General features: G+C 33.2%; 2 protein-coding genes across 4 annotated transcripts; one reads left to right on the top strand and one right to left on the bottom strand.

The window, feature by feature from the left end:
- Positions 1 to 93: 93 nt before the first annotated feature.
- LOC113496581 (protein scarlet-like) lies at positions 94 to 19974 on the bottom strand. 3 transcript variants are annotated; one of them, XM_026875850.1, is made up of 12 exons: positions 19881 to 19974; positions 11585 to 11810; positions 9081 to 9129; positions 8488 to 8671; positions 8032 to 8184; positions 7487 to 7725; positions 4103 to 4313; positions 3205 to 3233; positions 2608 to 2713; positions 1995 to 2225; positions 1022 to 1157; positions 94 to 706 (listed from the first exon to the last, which is right to left on the bottom strand). In XM_026875850.1, exons 2-12 carry the CDS (start codon positions 11787 to 11789, stop codon positions 318 to 320), a joined length of 1932 nt encoding a protein of 643 aa, XP_026731651.1. In that variant the 5' UTR covers positions 11790 to 11810; positions 19881 to 19974; the 3' UTR covers positions 94 to 317. The 3 variants fall into 3 exon arrangements, with proteins under 3 accessions (XP_026731651.1, XP_026731652.1, XP_026731650.1); XM_026875851.1 differs by lacking the exon at positions 19881 to 19974 and adding an exon at positions 18734 to 18933; XM_026875849.1 differs by lacking the exon at positions 19881 to 19974 and adding an exon at positions 17188 to 17816.
- Positions 19222 to 24833, top strand: LOC113496584. Its single transcript, XM_026875853.1, has 5 exons — positions 19222 to 19816; positions 20025 to 20297; positions 20499 to 20648; positions 23449 to 23578; positions 24530 to 24833. The coding sequence occupies exons 1-5, from the start codon at positions 19287 to 19289 to the stop codon at positions 24659 to 24661; spliced, it is 1215 nt and encodes a 404-aa protein (XP_026731654.1). The 5' UTR covers positions 19222 to 19286; the 3' UTR covers positions 24662 to 24833.

Below are 24833 nucleotides of genomic sequence, written 5' to 3'. Positions count from 1 at the left end.
TCTTATTGTCAATCAAAATTTAATGTATAAAATTCATGTCAATTCATTTTATAATCATTCAATATGAAATTTTATTATAAAATGAATTGTTTATTTGTTCTTAAATTATTACTATTTTTAATGTTACCCTGTTTTCCACATCGGTTGCAGGATACCAAGCAGTGGTAATTGATCTATTGCTACAACTATCTACAGTTATAGTCGTAATCGAGAACGACACTGAGACTAATTTCACCTTTAAGTGTCATGCTGTCTTTGTCAAGTGGAAAGTGAAAACGATAAAGTGTCGCTCATTTATACAACCATTAAAGTATTTTCTAATATACAGGTGTGCCTCTACTTCTTTTTATGACCATAAGGAAAGCAATCAAATGAGCTACACAATACATAGTGATTAGACAAAAACAGTTCCGCCAGAAATGATCTTCGGAGTAACCAAATCGCTTTAAGACCTCTGGCCCTGTCGTTATGCAAGGTATTCCTTTGATTTTTACACAGTCAATGGTGTCTATTGAATCCCATTGGAGTATAGAGATGCTCTCTACTCCGTAATAGAACCCTGATACGTATCTTAGCCATGATAGGTATGGTGATACGCTAGCCAAGTTCATGTATATACCAGAGAACATTGTACCAATGAGGTCGAATGGTACGGAGACGAGAGCAGCGGTTTCCATTGAGTTGAACGTCGATGATAGGAACGAGCCTGGAATTTGGAAAATCGAATTGCATTTGCCAATTATTGTATTCCAGAAAACTGGAATTGAAGAATTTTGAATTTCAAAGGTTCGAATGGTTTCTGCTGGGTTTGATTTAATTTCGCTTGTTTTTTTTATCTCTTTACTTCAGAATATTAACATTTTAGCACAATTTAAGTATTTATTCTTGTGTTTAGGATATATTAAACTACTAAATATATACATTATTCGTGCTCAATTTACTATTTAGTGATTAGAGTCTAGAGGAAAAATATATGGGCATTCTACTACAGTAGCAAACTACTTAAAAACATGTTTCTTACCGTAAGCATTGGCGTAGTTAGCACACAATATGCAGACGAAGTTGAACCCGAGCCAGCCCATGAACCCGCCTCGCAAGCCGGCCACAGTGAAGATGAGGCCCGTGTACAGAGTGGGCTCTATTACCGCTCGCGGTATCTAGAATAAACAAAAATAATGTAATGTAGAAGAAATACGTTATTTTTCTGTGTAAGGATCTATTTCGCAGATAAATTTAGAATCTAGTTAAGGCTTTTTTATTTTACTAAAGCTTTCTACACTCTCATCAATTATAGTTAAACTAAGTCGCTACGAAAAATAAAGAATTCGTATGATTCTGTAATGAAATAGTTTGTGAAATCTTTCATTAACAAATAAAAATATAGTGCTTTTAGTATCAAAGCAAAAGCCCGTTGAAAGCGTCTGCCGAAATATAGGCATCACGTAGAGTACTACAGGGAGCTATTATTAGCACTGTGCTAATAAATGAGTTGATTTGTATTTTTTTTGATATTTTGACGGTGCAGTTAATGAAAAACAAGTTAAACACACAACGTAGTTAATGGTAGTAACTATAAAAAAAACAGGTTTTCAACCTTGTAACTGTTTAGGGACTTAACTCACTGATGTTACTGCGCTCGTTAAATCTACATTTAAATTGTATTAATAAATTTCGAAAGAGCAATCAAAATTCTTGTCGCATCGTTGAACCATAATAAACATCATTTTGACCTTATTTCTTCGTTATTATTGGAGGTTTACAAATTTAAAGTATAGACAAACATAAATTGTTTTTTTTTGTGAATATATCTTATACCACTTCAACATTAGTTGTAATAACATTTGACATGAGGTAGGTGATGATTAGTATTGTTTTAGACCAGGACGGTTGCAACTATAATGAGGACAACAACAACTTAATGGCTACGGTTATTCGGCTACTACCATTAAAAGCGTGGAAAGGGACAATATTTTTAAAAACTCAAATCTACTCACCCAGAACACCATCTTGGACAAATAATACGGTAGTGGCGAGTACAGTCCACTGGCGGTCTCTCGCAGTAATATTGGCACTTCACTTGGGAATGTTATGAACACAGCGTATATGAACAGGAATATTGTCTCCGCTATGGTGAGGTAGAGCAGTCCTTCCACGTTCTGTATATCTCTTTGATCTAGATCTTCGAAGTGGCCATAGTATGGTACCGAGATTATTGTGCCTACGAACTGTGGAGAAGAATTAGTTATTGAAGAAAATCTGTTGTTTAGGGAAAGAAAATACCGTAAGAAATTGTAAATTGATGAGGTTGTTTATAAATCTCCTTCGCATGTCTAACTGATATTATCAAGGTTAAGATGAAGATCATTAAGGTCTAATATTGGAACAAAAGGAAATTATCAAGAACAATCTTCATTTGTCAAGTCTGATACAGTTTATCATTTAGGCAGTCGTATGACGTCATATCACGATACATTATCGAAAAAGTAATTCTAAGATATCTACGTAATTAAGAAATAAATTGAACACCTAAAACAGAGCATAAGTTTTAGTTATTAAATTTTGGAGAAAGATGGAGCAGTAAGGCGTCACAAGTAAATGCTAGCTTACCATAAGCAATACAAACTCGGCGACCCATATACTGTAATTCCTTTTGAGAGCTTGCACGTTTCTCCACATCAACCAGTAGAATTGTACGAAGTAATTCACTTTGACTCTGAAATATCAAATTCCATAAAAACTGATCCTTTTCTAAAAGTCAAAAAAATCTGAAAAAGTTTCGAGGAAAAGTCATCTTAGAAGGAAATGTCAACCTTTTCGAATCCCTGAAATACAATTCTCGGAACAAATGATCTTTTATTTTTGAGGAGTCCTTGAATGGAGCCTTTGGCGCATTTTTTCGACTCTTATACTTAGGAATTAAATCCTTGCCTCTCGGGGGGTTTGACAAACATTCAAGTCATTCATATTCACAGAGATACCCAAACTCAGAGCAAGCTATTTTTGATCACACAAATGCTGTCCAATTATTAAATTGTCTATTTGCCGTAATGTAATCTTGTAATGTAATCTTGATTCTTGAGAATTACTTTTAACACGGTACGGTCTCTAAATACGGCAGCTAGAGCTTAAGAATCCTAGAATAGGTATACTGGATATATTGAATTTTGCATGAAACGAACGTTATGTTACTAAATTTATACTTACAGAGTTAAATATCGTTCGAAGTATTGTTCCTGAAACAAAATATATTGTCATTATGACACTAATGAAGTCATTAGAATTTGTCGCTCAAATATTTTATCTTGATACATATGTTTAAGATACATACTAATGTGGGTATTCCTATATTTAAATTCAAATCGATGGACATAATATTAAGCTTAGCAGACTTAAGTATTGTTTTATTGAGAATATTTATAGAACTTGATGCAACCAGCTTATTAAAATGATTGGTCAAATAATTTAATTTGGAATTCAAATACAAAGCGTTGTAGCTGAGTAATAAAAATGAATAAATGAATAATGCTTTAGAAACGACATTGTTATATGGGTGTCACTAGCTGTAAACGTGGATGTTGCATTTGACATTTCTTTTAATTTAACTTTTAATGATTCCGATAAAATTTTAAGTAGGTAGCAAATTTTATATAATTTGCATGTCTTATGAGCATCCATTTATGGCATTAATTGATATTCAATTACATCCATATTTTTGTGACTCAGATTTCGGTTTTGTTTTGTAAATGTCATCGGTATCTCACGTATTGAAAAAAAATCCAAACAGTCACATAAAAACAGACGAAACAAACAACCTATAGATACGTACCCTATACCCTTAAAAACATAAACATATTTGCCAAAATCTCAGGAAAACTATACTATGTAACAGCCACTTAGTGCAGTCGGCAATAACAGGAGAAAACCAAATTAAGATTTAAAAGCTGCAAAAAATATTCAGTGACATTAAAAATACGTTAATCCATTACTACCACATCTTAAAGTAACACTTCATCTGTAAAAGCAAGACAAACCACGCGGCATGGAGTGGCATCTGGCTTCCCCAACCTTAAGGAAGATAGTACTGGTAATCTTGTCCACATACCTTTTCATTGACAGTTCCATTAAAGTATTCAGTTTCGTCCCTGACATTGCCGACTCGGTTATCAATCTCCGCGGCTATGTCTGACCGGGAGTACTCGTCGCATATGCGTCTGATGCGGAGGCGGCTCTCAGCCTCCTTGTCTACTTCCACACCGAGAATGGATATGTAGTACTCGGCTGCGTTGAAACCGAGGGGACACTTGTAGTTGAGACTGTTGGAAAATTAAGTTTTTAATGTTGGGATACATCCCTTAGTAGCTATATGTAATTATGTATTTGTAGAGCATCTAAACTGGGACATTCGTCGTCTAGCCTTAAACCAAGACATCCAAATCTAGTCACCATCATCTAGTCTACAGAATTCAATAAAATGTTAAACAACAATAAAATTACGCAAAAAGAATAGCTATATGTCCTATATGATATATCTCTGCCTTAACAAGAGACATTTCTTCACACGTGTACAACAATGGAAATTGCTCAATTATATGGTTAAGAAATTTGTTTTCCATAAGGCACTACATAACTTAAGGATCGTAGTTTAACTCGTGCAATCAGAGCTGCGGCATTGCATTTATCTTGGCTTTGGGGCCTGACAATCGCCCTTTTTAGACAACGCCATAATTCAAAGCTTCCTTCTTTAAGCCACGATTAATAGATGAAAGTCCAATGACAAAGCGTAGACATTTTATTTCTTAGGAATAAATATATGTATTAGTATATTGTATTAGACGATTGTGACTTAATCTTTCGCATATTGAACAAAGTCTGGTTAACACTTTACATTATAATGAAGTGCTCTTTAAATTCAGTTTTACATATATTACCAACCGACAAAGCAAAACCTTGGTAACAAGAAAACTTTCAAAGAAGAATTGACATAAAATTGTGAATGCTAATTGCAAGGATACATTGGTTCGACGTTGGCAGTTATTTCTATAAATATCGAATGGTCTAATTGTATCATAAATTTTTGCTCCATTAGTCAAATTTCCGTATAATAAATAGTCTAAAGAATTTCGTCTGTGGATAGTTAAGTATGTTTGCTTATCTTAATAACCTTATCGGAGAATTGCAGTATTAGCATAATTTAAAGGTTCTGCATAACGGGTGTATTGGTGACCTTGGTTAGTTGTATTATCTATACATATGTAACGATATTTGGCATTAGAATATTAAGGATGTGCTTAAACATTAGATTTATCGAACCCTGTAATTGGTATTTTATTCAACCATTCGTTGGTTGATCAGCTTCCAGAATCCTGGGGTACATCATATATGAGAATAAATTCAACAAATAGAAGAACAATAGGTGCCGTGGGTAATCGTCGTTACTATAAAAATGTTAATATTATTAAATTAAAACACTATGTCTGATCAATAAACAAGTTTTATTAGTTTCTCGATTTCGAATTTAATTCCGTAATTTAAATAATTCAATCAATTCAAAAATCCAATTAATTTGCCTACAAACAACAAATTTACATGTGAATATATGCCGAAAAATGCAATGAATTAAATGTGGGACATTGAAAAGATAAGAAATACTAGAAATATAATGTATGTCCTAATGATTAATGCCTTAGCATGTAATATTATGTTAGACATATTTTTTCTATAAACTTTTTTCCACAAGATCTGATAAAAGATCTCCTTATCCGCGCTTTTATCGTTATTAGTTTGAATTATGTCACATAAATTTTCTTCTCATACGACCGGTTTTTCGTAATATATTTTTAGACTATATTTACCTTGAACTTCACGACTGTTAGCCATTTTATTCAGACTTTCGTACTTTGACATTCTGTTTATTGTTAAGCGTTTGTCGATAATCTCGATAATCTTTTATTTTCACGTGTTTATGCGTCTCTATCATATGTATCTGTGTATTGGAATCTTTAGTTTAATACAAACGAGATTTTATCACAGTTTTCCTTATAGCTTTGCAATTGTAATGACTTCGACATTTTTGGACCGTGCGAAATGTTTATATTTACTTTGGAGATACTTAAATTGCTAACCTCTGAGCTTGCTTGTGATTGAGTCATGACATTATGAGTCTTCAACAATTTGGGGTGAGGAAATCAAACATTATACGTTTACATAAAATTACAATACACATTACAGAACATACATTTACAATACTTAATTCAATTTAATTATTGCTTGTTTTTCGTAGGTTTGAAAAAAGGTTATGGACATAAAGTAAGCGTATAAACTAGACTAGATTTAAACAAGTATTGAATTGTGATGCAAATAAAATTTTATTCAGGTTTTAAATTTTAATAACTAAGTATTAATAACATGATCACCTTGTGTGGCATGACCTTCGTTTGAGAAGCACTTAAAGTTATTTAATAATTGATTTTAAAACGGATAACTTAGCGTAATTATTGGGATAGCTCGTCTTGTGTCGGACCCAACCCGAGTTAATGTTGACTCGTGGCGTCAACTCATGATTAGGGTCTCCGGTTATAAAAGCATGTATAACAATCAATCTTCTATAAAAAGTTCTTTTAATAAGATAGTTAAAAGTTTTAAGTGAAAGCTTAATGTAAATTTTATGAAAATAATGTTTCTACAAACAAAAATCTTATTATACAATATGCAAATAATACCAATTTATCCATAATCATGAAAATGGGATTTAAAGGGCCGGTTGAGTAAGATTTTTAATTCATTTAATATTCTATTGATTCGAAACGTGATATTATAAAATTATCAAGAAGAACAAGGTAATCGTGTTATACGGCATGCGGCAGGCTAATGATTTACAAGTTACTTATTATTTTGTAGAGTCATGCTGTGAGGTTTTATTACATTACATGAAACAATCGTAACGTAGTTGATGTCAACTAATTATTTTTTTTTTATTAAAAAAAAAACAAAGTGCAACCTTAAACTGATCTGGTATACCAAAGACAGAGCACACTTGATTAAGGTCCCTAATAACGGATCGGAATGAATGTATTTATTTTAAGAATTTTGAATTAAGGTTTCTAAAAAAGTTTAACCTTGAGATGGCTGCAAGATATGCAACTTCACGTTTACCTCTTAAGAATCAGTGTGGATTTAAAACAGCCTACTAGATGCTACTAGATATAAGTACACCAGTTGGGCTCACTCTTTACGGGGCACAGACTCTTACTGACTAAACCTGAACCGCCGTGCTACGTCATCTACCTTTTTTGTGTCGGTGTATGGCAATGCCTCGCAATCCTGCATACAAAAATGGCACAGACCTAACCTTTTCTTGGCTACCTTAGCCTGTTAGTATCATGGTTACATCCCTCATACTTCTCCTCGGTTCTTGTAAACTGACCACATCGTAGAGCCACAGAATATGTTCAAATCTAAAGCTAATTAATTAAAATCTAATACTTACGACGCGAAGAACTCGTCAGCCTGTTCAATAGTCCCGTGGAAGGCTGTCCTGCCATTAGCCAGAAGTACAACTTGGTGGAACAGCTCGAAGACGCCTGAAGCCGGCTGGTGAACGGAACAGATCACCAGCTTCCCCCCTATAGCTAGCTTCCGAAGACGGGATACTACGGCCGCGGCCCCCCAACTGTCTAAACCCGTTGTGGGCTCATCGCAGAACAGGATTGGAGGGTCGTTTAGAAGCTAAATTAAATATAAAAAGACATTATTTATCTGCACTTTGAAAAAATATTGATATAGATGGATATTAAGTAGACTTAGCTTTACAAGAGCTTTTACTACGGCATTAATTTAATTGTTTTAAGCGAGTAGTTCCCCAAAATGAAGACTAGTTAGTGAAACAATCAAGAGCTAGTTAAAAATATTACTTAAACAAAAGAAACTGAACGATATACTGCGGTTTAAACGAGTCTGGAGCTATCATTATAATGGGAATATAATTTGGGTATGTAATTACACGTATTGGAGCAAAACTAAGACGATACATACCTGTACAGCCAAAGCGACCCTCTTCCTCTCCCCTCCAGAGAGATCCTTTAGCTTCGTTTTATCACAGTTGTTCACTCCGAGTTCGCTCAGCATGAGTTGAACGCGTCTAGCTCTCACCATTTTGGTCGCTCGCTTGTCCATCATCATTCGAGCCTAGCCACAGAAAAGTCTTAATATGTAACATTTTATAAAAACCTTAATTTTAACGTTTTTCAATTAAATATAATATTTACACATAGAAGTAAAAACTATATTGTACATACTACGGCATCGATTACGGCAAAGGATAGGCCTTTTTAAAGGGCGGTCTCTTCGACAAAGCTCGCCAGCAAGAAAAGACCGCTCAACCAGACATAATGACGAGACTTGTTTCGAGACAACACAAAAAAAAACTGAGCACGTAAGAACATGTACTAAGGGCGTGTATGGTCTTTTAAAGTAAGTGAAAAAACTCACCATAAACTCCATGTGCTCAGCTACAGTCAGATCTTCAATAGCCAGGTCCTCTTGCGGCACGAAGCCAGATATCCTGGATATCAGGTCTGCCCCCGCCAGTCTGCCATTCAACATCAGGTACCCAGTCATGGCACTCTTGTCACGACGACTTATGGCAGCGAGCAACGTAGTCTTGCCAGCACCACTGATTGTTGAAAACAGATAAGTGGAGTTAACAATTTCTATCAATGATTAAGGGATTCCTAAACTTTTAATTAAAAAAATACTTTTCTTTTCTACCTTTACTAAAAGCATAACCCTAGTTTAAAGTACTTAATGCGGTTTACGAAAACTTTCTAACTAAACTAAACTTTCTTTGAAGTGGAATACCAGTTTTACCCGATGAATTCGAGGTATTATTAATATTGTTACTTGGCAGCCAGAGCCCATCCGATATCTATAGACCATTTCATTTAGTTTTCACCTTTAGAAAAATGGCTGAGCCTTTAACTTCATTACATTTTGTATAATTACTTATGTACAAAAAATAGGAAAGTTGATAACATAGGAAAAAGAATTTGGGTGGGTCTTGAAAAAATATTGACGATACTCACCTAGATCCCATTAAAGCTACTAAGTTACCCGAGGACACGATGCCATTTACTGAAAAGAAAAACCTTATTAACATATGTATTATAAATACCTAGTGCATTTGTATATAAATGGAAGCACCGTTTCGTAGTCGCTACGAGTTATACTACGACACAGAAAAATATAGTAATGATTTCATGTTCGCCTAAATTTGTTTTACAAATAAACTAAAATAATGATGGAAATGATAATAACAAGCTATAGTTTCTAAGCTGATCTCTTAGATTTATGTCTACATAATGGTATCCCATACTCTCAATGCTACTGTACTTATTAAACATCTACGTATAGAATCCAATTTATCTTAACCGACATCCAAAAGGCGCAGGTTTTCAATTACGCTGGCATGTCTCTGTATTATTTTGTATCTATGTTCACCGATTACGCCGAGACATCTGAAACGATTTGCATGAATTCAAATGGGAAAAAGGTACCCAATGTTTTACGTAAGTTTGTGATACCTACGCCTCGCGCCTTTAACACATGTATACATACAACAAATTCAAAATTCCAGGTGTCACATTAGAATATTAAATCAGTTCTTGTCATTTGAATAGAATATGTAATAAAATATTCGCATAAAGATGCTGTTTAACATTTAAGATAAATATTAATGGCTTATATTCTATCACCCGACCACTGTTTACACGTGACGGATGTATGTAAACGAAGAACTGAACTATACACGATGGAAGACAAGAAGTACGTAATACGAATAGTACTTAACGTAAGTAAAGTACACAGAGTACATTTTTTGAAACCTCATTTATCATAAAGACTGGAAGACTTCCCACAACTTTCACACAACGCCATCTAGTCTCAAATTAGGCAAAGATTGTACATTTCTAATTACACATTTATATTAACATAAAAGATGTTCTGGGTGGGAATTTAAACCCAAGACCGATATAGCCGTCAGAACCACTAAGCAGTAGACCAAGAGGCCCGTCGTATATAGACTAGGCTACTTAAGTAGCACTCAAATGAGAGTCAAAATGACACTGCACAGCAGACTGAAGCGCTTGCCCCTGTTCGACTGTTTTGGTTGGTCGATGTTAAAACGAAAAGGAGGTTTTAGCATTCTAACAATTTTATGAATCACTAAGACAATTCCTTAACAGCTTTTTGGTATATAATAATAAAATGAAGGCTAAAAATAAAATAAACATAATATTCAGACATTTATATCAGCTTGTTGCCAAAAAGAAACAAAATTGTTGGATGGACATAATGTCAGTTACATTTTATAGCAAGGAATTCTTTTTCGATACAATAAATATTTATGTTTAGTTTTAACTTTATTCAGAACTGGATTAGAAATGACCTTGAGCACGTCCTTGCCGTGACTTTCGTGAAAATGTTGTAATTTCATAGCATTGTGAGGAAACTTTTTTTTGGTTGAAAATCCCATTTTTGCTCGTATTATCTCCATTCCCGTAAAAAAATCTGCGGGGTTACCCCAAAAACGAGTTTGGTTCTGTTTTCATTTCGGTTTAAAATGGTACTACCGAATTAAAACGAAAACGGATAGCGACCCAGTATTATAAGCCGCGTTCGCTGTCGAATGAGCTAAGTTTTAGCTTGTGTTGCTGCATGAATAGGTGGTGTTGGGTTCTAGAATACCAACTCGATCAGAATTCGATTGAAACAAACTCGATTCTATCGGTCATTAACTTGCTTACTTCATTTTCATGATGAAAGTTTGCGCAAGTGTTGTTAACTAGGATATTTTGCAAAGTTATAGGATGTGCTCTCTGTCGGCTATTTATCTAAACCTGTCAAGCCGTTAAATTTTACACAAATGCTACATAATGCTAGTTGTATTTTGTTATTTTTTCGGAAAATTAAGACGGCTACACTGGTTTATCATAAAACCATAAATACAGCAAATGTATTTCTTTGTATTAATAATAATTTCATATATGTTTTATGTAAATATTAAGTAATGTAGTTTACTACTAATTTAATCTCACACGATTAAATTTAATGGTAAGAAGTTTTTAAACTTTTTGAATACCTCTAATCTAATAATTATTTAAATAGGTATATTTATAAAACAGAATGCTGATATTATCAGCAAAGCGCATTATTAAGCAATATATATATTTGTAAATCAAGGGCATTTTAGTGCAGAATGCAAATTCAACCGAGATTTACATGAATTTAAAAGAAACCTGTCTGACAAATATTTTAGTCACTTATTTTAATCATTATACAAAAAGTAATCTGTAACTTTAACTGCGAATCGTTTTTTTATGATTTCGACTGCATTAGAACGACGTCATGTCAATAAGAATGGGCCGGTAAAATCCCGATAGGTCGAGCATGATATGGGCAGATGATATAAATAGAGGAAAAGGATGCATGCAAAGATCAAGAGGCAGAGAAGGATGGCATTAAGAAAAACAGATAAAAGCAAAGCAGTGGGTTATTTAAATAATAAAAAAAATGAAACATCGATACATACCTCCATGTAAAACTCTAATCTCTTCATAAACAGCTGACTTCCATATACTGGTCTGTGTCTTCTTCTTTCTGTACACGGAGAGGTCTTTCCATGACAGAGTGAGGTTCCCTGGCGCGTCGCCAAGGCCAATCTCGTCATCATCCCAGTTCACAATGTTACCGGTCAGGACATTGCGGGTCGGCAATTTTAATTCCAAGTCCTTCATTTTGGTGTTACGTCATTGGCACTGTAGAAAAAAAAGGAATATTAAAGAAAATCTTCAAGAGGCTTATGACTACGTCTTGAAAACAATGCATTTGTGTAAACATGACAGCTCATTACACGGCGTAGAACAAGCCAGACGGCTCTTCCACAACGCTAATAAAATTTGTTCGAGCAACAAATGCGACTAGCATGTAAAATAGTCCTGTTCCTACTACGTCTATTTCTGAACCGGGTATCTTGTGTGATTTATAAACGATTTCCACCCAGAAAGTTAAATATGAAACTGTAGCAACAGATGTTCTTAGTAAACAGAATTAAGAAACATTGATTAACATCGAGGAAATGTGTTTTTTTAAGTTCTTTAGAAATCCATATGAACATTATTATAAAGATCCGTGCCAGTACTTCAAGTTCATTAAGCAAGGAAGTGCTCTACAAAGCGCGTAGCGCCATCTTGGTTCCCTCGGACAGTCGGTCTCCTTTGATAAATTAATAGTACAAAAACCTAAGATTAATATTATAACCTTCCAGTAATATAAAATATCAAATAATATTTCAATGTTAGCAGACAGTAGGCTTATTATTTGAGAAAACAGATGTCATTTCTATAGGACTACAAGAAAAATATAGAGTCAAGGGCTATCAGAAGTTTTGGGAGCCATAAAGATTCTTTAATATTTGGACACTGATAGCGATAACGCAAAGTGCATGTTTTGAATAAACGTTTAAGTAAATATTAAAAGACCTACGGGATTTATACGATTCCAAACGGAATAAGGTTTACTTTGAAAGAGCTACCATTTTGATAAATGGTACTCAGGTCTTTTAATTTTAAGCCTCTGTAAAATGTTTGATTGATCATTTAACAGGTCAAATGTGAATCAAACATTCATTTAGGATACTCAATGAGAGTACTCACAAAATTAACTGATAAAAAATTACGATAATTTGTAAGTATTATGATTAAATATAAGTATTTTTTATAACACGGATACAAAGAATTCCAATGCAGTTTGTTATCAAACAAATAAAACCATAAAATTAACGACCTACTAAGACTCGGTGGCTGTACTTTTCATACAATCAATCTTATAATCATTTAATGATTACGTAGCTCCGCTCCGTTATCGCTTAAGGTCTTAAATTTTTGTTCTTGGTTCGAAACCTTTTCTGTAGATCAATTATTCTTGGGTAATCATGAGTGACTGATGACATTATAAGAGTTGTTCAACAAATCATACATTTTCAGGGATTCGTACCTAAAGGGAATAAAACTGAGCCCTATAGGCTCCGTTGTCCGTCCGTCACGCCTCTATCGTCTCGTGAACCGTGATAGACAGTTGAAATTTTCAAAGATTATTCATTTCTGTTGACACTTTAATAACAAAATACAAAAAATCGTGGTTAAGCATCCTTGTTACGGTCTGACATTTGTTGGTGGAGGAGAAATCTATTTTAGAGCGCGGGTACCGACAGTTTATTCATACGCTTATCTTTACCTAAGTCTCTTTGTACTGAATCCTCCGAGTCAGGCGCGCACTTCCGAAGATTTATCCTGTACTGATGATATATTTGGACTCTACTAACTACTGCTACTTTAGTCGAAAAATGTACGTGTATATGACGATTATTGCGCTCATGCTTGGAACTTAGACTTCTCGCAAAATAGTGGTAAATTTTATCGTAATCACTTGAACGGTTTAGCTGTAGAAGCGTACTAAACAGACAAAAAGAGTAAGTTGGATTAATTACTGTGAATTAAAGTATGAAAATGTATTTGAATACTAGCTGTTGCTCGGGACTTCGTCCGCGTGGTTAGAAGATATCGTGGCGTGATGGTATATAGCCTAAAACCTTCCTCGATGAACGATCTATTCAATACAAAAATATTTTTTCAATTTGAACCAGTAGTTCCTGAGATTAGCGCGTTCAAACAAACTTTTCAGCTTTATATATAGAAGAATATAGAAGTACAGATATAGATAGCATAGAATAGATAGTATAGAGTATAGATAGCATAGATTAAATCGTAGGATTCAATCCATGTAATCCATGCTCGATATCGTGATAATTGACTTAGATCTCAAACTACTCATTTTTAAACACAATTTACTAATACGAGACTATCATAACGATTACAAAATCAATTCAGCCACTACCAGTTACAACCCAGACAGTAATATCCCGACATCCTAAAGACATTTCACACTCGAATGCCCCACGACACTGCTTATAATGGATATCCTGTCGGCTTCTGATATCAATTGATACAAATTGAATCCATTTCGTAACAGCAAGGCGTAGCAACAAGGAACTATAATATTTAGCCAGTATTACGTTTTTAATACATGTAATAAAACGATTTTACATCATTAGGTGTTAGTAATGAATAATTTAGTTTTTGAAGCCTTGAAACTCAGGTAATTGATTTAAATTGGGTGATGATTATAGGTACTGTTAAAACACGTAGTTATCGAATTCAATAATAAAAAAACTGCCCTACAAGTTCGATTCAGAAGTTCTAATTTAGTCGCTTATTACTATTAAGATAACGAGGCAAAATATTGATGGCCGGATTAACACATGGATGGCTTATGAAGATCTTTGCAACTCGCGTACTAAACTATGAGGAACAGAATTGACTTAGTCTCATTTCAATAGTTAACCATATGACATTAAAACTCATAATAGTGCTCGTTAATATGCGTCACCTTAACAATACCAATCCATAATGGAATGAAAAAAGAAACAAGTAGAAAAACTTAGTAGACGAAAAAGTATAATACAAATGACGTTGTCCATCATCAGGGTATCCTAATTACGGTTCTATGATGTGGAGCTATTATCTGTATTCCGTCGGCTAATGAACAAGGCGATGCACGCAAGGCCGGTGTTAGACAAAACAAGTTTATTTTGTATTTTTATATCCTGTGGTTAAAAATATATGGACTAGTATTTGTCGCAGACTACCTTGGAGTGCCTTGCAATGTTTGAAAGTGATCGATTTACGAGGTTTTCGGTTAGATCAATTAGAACAATATGTACGGCTTCGGAAGCTTCCAAAAGAATATTTGTTAAAATGTGCGAAAATTGAACATCCAACATAAATAGGAATGGGCATAATTTTTTTTAGAAGTCTTGTTGAAGAACAATGCGAGGAAGGTTTTCGAATGAAAGAAGGTATTTAAAAGATGACAGGAGAAACAGGTTGAAAACAAATGTACATTTATAGACGAAAAAGTTCATATACGTCGATCAGAGCCTGTTCCTGTAAAAACGACTTTTATTAAGGGTTTGATAGCACTCGAATCAACTGAGTCGCTATTATATAAACTCTCAAAGTATTTGATTTCTACAACTAAGTATGATCGTCGTAATACGTCATCAATACTGCTTATGATATAGGAAACGAGTGAAGCATTTCTATTGAGGGGAACGGCCCGCTTTCCATGCATGGTAACTTTACCACCGGCATCAGTGTCAGATTACCTTAGTATACTCGTTAGTTCACTGTGAATAAATTAATGTTTCGTTTTTATCCGGTATGGCCAGCAAGAAAAACCGACTAACAAATGTAGATTCACGAACTGCCAAAAGTACTTAAATCCGTCCATGGTATTGGACGCATAAGGTGCTCAACAAGTTGTTGGTAAATTTTGGGTGTTTATGCGACTTGATTTTAGGATCCATTTAAAAATGTATTTATTGGTGTATTTAGGGAACTTATGCTACTGACTGTACAATATTAAGGCCTCTTTGCGGTTACGATTGAATTAGAAACGAAGATTATATTTAAGTAACGTGGTACGAATATTTTGAAGTTTTAATCTTATCTAGAAATAATTAGAGCTTTTTATGGTAACTCTTATTTATATCTAGCACTATATTCTATACTAATGTTAAAATCCACCTCTGTCCGTCCACCTGCCCGTTTTCAAGGCCCTTAAACCGATTCTAATATAATTTGGAATATGGATAGGTAGTTTAGTTTAATAACGGATATACTTAGGCATATTTTTGGTGTGATATTGGTCATCCACATAGAAAGAGATGCGGTTAACCAACTAAATTGATAGCAAGAACTGATAGACCTAAAATAAAATCGAAAGTACCTACCAAAGTATCAAAGCTCTCTTGCCAACATAAGCAAGTAAGCTTTACAGTGGCTTAAATCGATTATGAATATTTGATTAACAGCTTTTAATTATTTATTCATGAATTATTTATACATTTTAGTTATATGTAAAAAGTTAAAGACTGTTTAGCATTGAAATACAAGTTAGAAAAAGCCTGTTTGGTTTGGAATGCCGAAAAACTACCACGCAGTGTTTCCTATAATATGTGTGGGATTGTAAAAACTTAATAAGGTTGTTTTATGTCTTTTTTTATAGAACTTCATCCTGTTTATCTATCATAGTGATCCTTCTTCTTGTATATTGTTCGTCTTCGACATAGTGTTGAAGGACTATTGGCGGCCAGAAGGCTTTTAACACGAATAGTACTTTTTAACCATCTCAAACTAGTTTTTTTTATTTTTAAACTACTTCAATTAGTTTCGAAATAAAATCAAGTTTTTTATCTTCAACATTCCATTAGAAATATTGTCAATCAACTAATTAGTTAATTAGAACGTTACGAATTTAATGATCATATTAATTTCGTTTTTATATCGCCTCGCAACATTGCCTACTCACTCAAATTCCTCCGTTTTTTACATTGCGTGGTCCCAAAAATGTTGTGCAATAATATAAACACATCTTACGGTCTATTGCACAACATTTATGGGTTCCCATGGTCGAAAGCAACGTGGAGATGAACAGCGGAAAATTTACGAACTTTAGTCCAAATAACATGGCATAGTTTTGATTTAAAACAAATAATTATATTTTTTATCTTAAAAGTAGATGAAGATAACTGAGTGTGGTTTTTTGTTCTGTAGCGCTAAGCTTGTCTGAATGCAACCTTTCATATATTTTGAAGGAACTACGTAGCCTATATTGTAATATAAGAAAATATTCGTCCTATAATAATTAAAAATATTCGTAATATAATAGTCCTTCAATGCTAGAGCAAACTCTACATTTTGTTGTGTTTAAAACGGAAGTCGCAAAGCGGTCATTAGGACATAGGACTCGGCAACAAAGATTGCTTCAATCAGACTACAACATCCGAATCACTTGTAACTAAGAACATATAGGACACCTAAATAAAAGCAGGTACGAAAATTAAAAAAAAAACTCTCGAACTTTTTTTCCACTTAAAAGTTTAAAGTTAATAAATAAATCTGAAATTACTATCACTCATTTTCAGACTAGAAATGTAAAATGTAATTTGTAAGCCCTACATAACAAATTGGGTAACACCAAACAGTATCAAATAGGTTCTATTTCAAAACTCACCGGTAAGAAACCCAATAGAGCTGTTAGTTTCACAACATCTATTCTCTAAAGAACAACTTTTAATTCACTGAGCAATCATCAACAGTCCCAATTGCACTAAACTGTGTAGGTAGTAGTGATACACTGTCAATAAATAAAAAAGAATGCACTGTAAATATTAAGAAATGTGGATGAATGCGGATGGCAAACGTGTTTCACCTCGGAGCCTCTACGAACGACTGTCTTAATTAACCCACAGGGGATCTCAATCCACACTAAAATCTAAACTATTGTGACAATATTATCTCATAATTAATATTATTAAATAATGCATTTATTGTGACTAATATTGATTGAGTGTGAACACGTTGTGTTTTGCACGCATTTTTTAACAAAAAGACCGAATTTCGCGCGGTTCAAACGAGACCAGTTTCTCACGAATTTTAAATTACAAATTATGATAAAAAATCTTTCCGGTTCTAGCTCAGAGTTAAATGTCTCGAATGAAACTAAAATAATATTAGCGAAGGTTTATCTATAATGTCAGTGACATGTTTTTTTAAATATTTGCATTAGATACCAGACGTTCTTTCAGTTTTCACTTTCTTCAAAAACTTGTTGCCTATTTCGTTATTGCTCCTTGTGGCAGCAACAGAATCCTTGTTATGGCCTAACAGCTAATAAAACTTGCAAAAAAATATGTAATGGGACCTATTTTAGGTAGGTAGGTAGATAGGAGAGTAAAAATATTTTGTATTAAGGATATTATGCAATTTTCAGTTAAGTTACGTAGACCATGTGAAATCGATATTATAAGATAGGAACTTTGTTCTTGTTATAGAATAAAACACAAATATCGATGTCTACCATTACCTAAAGCCATAAAAAAAACAAACATTATGCAGATGTCGTGAATTATCTACGTATCTATCTAATATATAAAAACATTCAGCTATCTGAAGTCTATAAGTCTTCTTCTGTGGCGATTAGTATGAATCATAATTGTGACACTGGGTTAAAATAGACACCGGATCTATACTAAAAAGCCAAACTCTAATATCTAATAATCAACAATCTACTGAATGTCTTGAAAACTCAACCCTGTACCTACTACCGCCATCTACCAGAATTTGCACACAGTCACCTAAGCAACTCTCCGACAAAGTACTAATTTCATGCATTCAAGATTTACATCGTAAACGATGCCTTATAAAGTGAGCTGTATTTTGAAAAACAACGCATTTTAATGGCTTGCTTAAGTAAAATACAGTCTAGACAAAATCGTTATACTTTGTTTAATGATTTTAAAGCCCATACAGTCTCTTGTTCTCGTAACAAAACTATTTTGGACATGGGTAATAAAGCTAGAATAAATTACCCATTGTTTGATGGAAACTTAAGCGAATCTTCGAAAGTCAGCACAAAAGTATTAAGCCACGAGTTTATAATCGATGTTTGTAAAAGGGATTCAAACGTACGGAACAACACATAAACGAACACATGACCAATATAAAAGTTTTAAAGCATGTTATTGACCAATTAATGAAATTAAAATGCTTACGCTTACCTTTTAACTCAATTGCAACACATAATTCACGCACTTTTTATTAAATACAATTTATATTATCTAAATGAAAAAGTTGAAATAATTAATTAAAACATCAATCATTATGACGTTAATAAAACAAGTTACCAAATAGGTGGGTATTAGTTTAACGCACCTATTTAAAGAAAATTAGGTATGTAAATATGTAACTGCAAAACGTAATTTTTTCGACTTGTTTATTATTTTTTCTGAAAATGTTTTGATTTTCTCATCCGAATGTGAATATAAATTTGTAAAAAAAATAAAAAAGTATCAGGATTCCCAGGAGTTACAACCGGCCAGTAACTTAGTAACAGTGTATTACATTAAAAAAATTATGACTCTTGGTCTCATAGAAGTCGTCGCCTCATAGAAAATATTTTTAAATTATTAATTTCACACTGGTTCTATGATTCAAAAATAGTCCATTACAAACTTCATTCGGAAATTGTTTTTTAAACAGTGTACAATTAGCAGCGCTGTCTATAGCTTGTCAAAGTTTTCACTCGTTTTTCGTTGCTCAGTTGTTTTTTAAATGTGGAAACCGATAATTTTGGACGTCGAGTGCATCGTTTGCAACAAATCGTTGCAAAAGATCAACCACGTTCCTTGTGACGCTTCGCGGAAAATGGGCAAGATTATTAAACTTAACAACAATCGCCGGTTGAGGACACCTAACTGGTCGCTTGAAGAAAAACAGTACCTACTAGAGTTAATTAAACAACGTAAAGAAGTAGTAGTTACTAAAACAAATAATGGCCCCAATCATTACGAAGAAAAGGACGTCGCATGGAACGAGATTTTACGAGAGCTTTCGGTAAAATTTGGCTGCAAATTTACCGGAAGCTCAATCAAGAAAGTTAAGACGCAATGGCAAAACATGAAAAGAATAGCTCGTGAAGAAATAGCTTTAAATGGCCCCCAGATACATAATTACTCGCGGCTGTCTTTAGAAGTGTGTAATATTTTAGAATTAGTTAAAGATGGTGTTGTAAAAGGCGAAAGTGAAAACTTAAATGAATCTATTACTGCTAATATAGAAATTAAAACCGAGTGCATTGATGAGTAAGTTTAAGCTTCATGTAATTATATTGCATAGCTTATTTTACAGTGTATAAAGCATACCTACCTTTTAATTAATAAATTTCCAAAGATAATTGACAAACACATATCACTAAATTAAATACAACAACGTTAACATTATATGTATTAAAAAAAGAGATAGTTTTTCACTTTGACGTTTATTTTTTTTTAATAGATTTTTTTATTTCAGGGAAATAGACAATCCCAGTTGTAGCGGTATTAACACTACATTACCCTCTGTGGATACAGATTCTCGACGTGATAAGACGAATACTACAAGTCAGATGGAGTCATCGGCATCATCAGTTTCTGATCAAATCTCTGAAAACAATGATTTTGATACACCAGAAGAAAACGCTTCTTCAAAAAATAAAAGACACGTTTCAGCTCTGACTGACAAACCGTACGAAGAGATAAATAAGATAATAAATCCTTTTCATAGGGAATTACAAGAGTATTTTAAGTGAGTATTATTATATTATTTTTTTATTTAAATAACTATAAATTTTGTTTATCATTTTTTATAAACTTTGCAACTAGGGCCCCGATTCTGCTATTTACAATGGAAATTGGATTAAATTTTTTACCCAGGGTATATTATTGAACTGAGTACCTATATTAATTTTATCAATTTACTCAAAAGCCTCCATTATCCATATTTTAGGTACACTGCAGCAGAAAAGCAAATGAAAATGGAAACATTAAAAGAAGAACGGCAAGTTGTTAGGGCAATGAGAGAAACAGCTGAGCTCAATAAAATCATTGCAGAGCAGAAATTAAAACACGTGTTATGGGCAAAACAGCAGGAGATGTCGTACGTATAATTTTCTAGTTTGTTTTTATTAAATTTGTAGAAATAAAATAGGGTTAAAACATACGTGTAAAAAATAACTCTGTTCCTTGCGCATATATGCACTTTCAAATGCGTTATGATTCCCGCCATTGAGTCTTGTCTATGCGACAAATTCTAAACAGTTGGGACTTTTTCTTTTCTTTAAATTATTTGATTAATATTATTTGGAATAGGTAATAATTCGCTTCGTATTCAATTATTATCGAACCATCAGAAATCTTTATTTCAAAATATTAAAAGGCAATGTACTCAACTCTGTTCTAACTTTGTGATGTCGCTGAACTTGTAGACAATGTGACCTTATTTTGCGCATCAATCTGTCTAAGGTTCAGAGTTTGATACTTTTAATGTTACATAAATAATTTTATGTTTATAAAAAAATATTCAGTATTTCTAACTGTAAACCATCTAGATTATGTAGTTAGAAACTAGTGGAAACACAGAGACTGTAACGATTGGTAAAGATAATTTATTGCAAGAAAATGCAATTAAATAGTGTTAAAAAATAAAATAAATACTTATTATATCAAATAATTTTCCACGGACGAGCTACAAGGTAAGGCAATCTGTGTGTAGTAGCACGTACATTACTAAAGTAAGCCAAACAGCCTCATTAAATATACACATTACTGAATAAAGTTTTAGCTGAATTGTGCGATTAATGATTTAAATAATCATTTCACCTCCAACATGAGTACATTATTTTGGGATTATTTTTATCCTTCCGATATATATTAATTAGCCTATAAGCTGATCGCTAGATATTTCATTTACCATCATCGCGTCTTTTTTGAATAAATAACTACTTTAATCGTTCTGGTCAGTCAATTACACGTGTTTTTTTTATCAAATTGATACTTTAAGAACACCAGTATTTAAAACAAAGATATGTACGTTTAAACCTGAACATCATAATGAAGTCAATCCTGTCTAATATGAAAAGGTATTTTAAAATGTTATTAGTGTCATAATTTTAATTCTTACATTAACAACTAGAAGTCAAGTGGATTGAAGATGTTTACATAATAATAGGTCATTATATTTTACCGTCTTGGGCGATATTTAGTAAACAAATCAACTTTTGTATTGTTTCTGTCCTTAGTAATAGTAACCTTAATGTCTTCCAGTAGAGCAAAAGCCAAATATTCAAACAATTTTTCAACTATCTATGGCATTTAACTTGACAATTTATTGACATTTTACAAATTCACACCATTACGATCAAATAATTTTTCCAGTTTCCCCATTCCACATACACTTCCCAAACTAAATTTTCAAGTATTTTGAAGAACACTTTTGTTGTAATATTTGGATTTAATCAATTCCATCATGAACAGTCTCCGCAGACTAGGAATTTCTGCTCCTCGCTGTATTGTTGGCGCAAGGTGAGGCTTATTTTTAAATACCGGCACGCTTTATTACGCAACATTCAAACATTTTCGATAATATTTTTATTGTTCTTTGTTCCTCAATATTACAAGTTAACCTGGAATTACAACTTTAAATATGCATCTATAGTATTTTTACTAATAAACATAATATAAGTACGTTGATCATCATTAAATTCGTCAGATAAAAATAATATATTGTTCTATTTATAGTGTCATGACAGGTTTCTTTCTTCAACTTGTCCAATGTTATTGCAAGTGCAAGCTGCGCAGTTTAATATAGTACGCAACACTGATTAAGCGTTCTACTCAAAGTTAATACTTTCCCTTATCGTGTTTTCGTTTACAATTACAATGTAAGAAAAGTTTATTATTAAAATCATCCATGCAAGGCATTCCTTATTTGTTTTGCACTTGTTGCATTTGTCGTTTAAAAACCATTAATGTTGTAACATATATATTAAGCTTAATTCTTTGTGTATCTTTTGTTTAAAATAAACTTACCCTCATTTCTATGTTTTCATTTTATAGATATTATATAATATATTTATTATTGGTAGCAATCATGAAAAACGCAAGTTTGCTTCATAAATCAAATAAAAGGAGTAAAACAAGTGTGTTATTATGACTCAGTGTACACATATAATAAAACAAACAGTTTGCCTCGCCTCTACAGTATACTTCTTTTATTTATTTTTTAAGTTTATGAGATGGATAATGGATATGTTTGTTTACCCATGACCATTATATCATAAATTCTTAAACAAAAAGTAAGATTTAGTATATAATTTACAGCTTTTTTAACTATGAAAATGTTCAACTGAAAATGCATGTTTGTTTTTATTAAATACTTTTCATATAAAATTAATATAATAACAGACAAAATATTATTATATGACATCTTGTGATGTAGATAATACTTTATGTATCCTGAACCAGTCAACCAAGGTTTGTGGAGCAGAAATAGTATTTCATTGAATTGGTTTGGTTAGGACTGAATACATGCTTTTTACTATGATATAAATAGGAAAGTTAGGAAAGTAATGGTATAATAATACTTTTTAATATGGAAAGCAAAGCAATGTTGTGATTTTTCTAGGATGGATATTTCTAGCAAATGACTAAGCTTCTGTTGTTGATTGCATTAGTCTTTCATCATTACAAAAACAAACAATAACTTCTAAATATAGCATCCTGATTAATGTGTGAAATTTCTTTTTTGTGTTTATAAAATATTTCACTATTATAATTTTAAATAGATTGAGAGAGTCTGCTTTTCGACTATTTGACAAACACAACCACTAAAATTACTTAGATGAATGACATAGGTTTTCTCTGAGTCGGTAGTTAAAATGTAACATTTCTGATTACAGAATGACCACATGTGGTGACCCTGGTGCTGGTGTCGGCAAGGGAGGCGGTGGCGGTGGGTCCATCCGCGAGGCTGGAGGCGCCTTCGGCAAAATGGAGGCTGCTAGAGAGGAACAGTACTTCTATGAAAAGGTTGTCATCACATACTGGAGATGATTTTTATAGGCTGAATAAGGCTCGGCCGTAATGCATCAAAATTAAGTTGTTTTTATAATGGTAGTCACATCTATTGCTCATATGCTGTGGCCACGCAGTTTCGTCTATGTGTGATAACTAATACATATATGTATGTATTGATGTATCCTATTACCATTATTTGAATGATGAAGATTCTAGGTTCTTTAATATTTCTGCAAATAATTAAGCGACAATAATCTAACCCCTGACCATAAGAATAGGTGTTAAACTTAAATATTAAAGATTTGCACAAAAGCTTTTAGCTATTAATTCACTACAAGCTGAAGAGAATGACTAGGTGGAATAGGCCCATGCCCAGCGATGGGTTGTCAAGGTTAACATGTATTTCATGTTGTGATAACCTTGCAGTTCTATGCATGGATTTGTAAGCTCAATCCCAACTTGGGCAGAGTACCAAGATGACCATTCAACTTTCTTACTTATTTAAGACACCACTGACAAACAGTGAATCAAAACATTCCCAATATATGAATCTGAAATTTTAAATCTGGAGTGAGTCAGGGTGGTGATCAATGGTCCTTCTCTATATCGGAAGAGGCCTGGGCCTAGCAGTGGGATGTATCTTAGCTGATATTATTAATTATTATATGCTTTTCAAGTTTTTGTAACAATGTCCACCACTTTGTTTAATAAACAATTATCAATAGAGATAAAAAAAAGCTAAGATTCACTTATGCAAGTGGGACTTTCATAGTAAACATTGCATGTTCTTCAAAAAGTATACCATGTTCTAATATATAAAAAAACTAGCAAGTAAAACATTGCTAATTAAACCTTACTCATTATTATCTTCATCATCAGCCCATATACGTCCACAGCTGGACATAGGCCTCCCCAACTGCACGACATCGAGATCTATGTTCTAATAATGGTCTTATTTTGCAGCAAAAGGAGCAGCTCCAGCAACTGAAGAACCAGTTGTCCAATGAGATATCTTTCCACGAGAAACAGATCCAACATCACCAGGAGGCTATCAAACGTCACCAAGAAAAGATGGACAGCATGGAAAAAAAATAAAAATAGGCAATATAACTCAAGAATAAATATTGTACTTCAAACAGTGTAACTGGCCAATGGAACAATAATTAGTTGCTAATTAAGTTTTAGGCATGTCAACAATTTGCTTTTATTTTATTTAGATTAAATTAGTTCTGCACTTCTGCTAATATATTTTCCGAAAGCATTATAA

The sequence above is a fragment of the Trichoplusia ni genome, chromosome 8, assembly GCF_003590095.1.
Source record: "Trichoplusia ni isolate ovarian cell line Hi5 chromosome 8, tn1, whole genome shotgun sequence".
NCBI lineage: Eukaryota > Metazoa > Arthropoda > Insecta > Lepidoptera > Noctuidae > Trichoplusia > Trichoplusia ni.
Note: the sequence above shows the minus strand (reverse complement) of the source record. Positions and strands in the feature narration are given on the sequence as shown.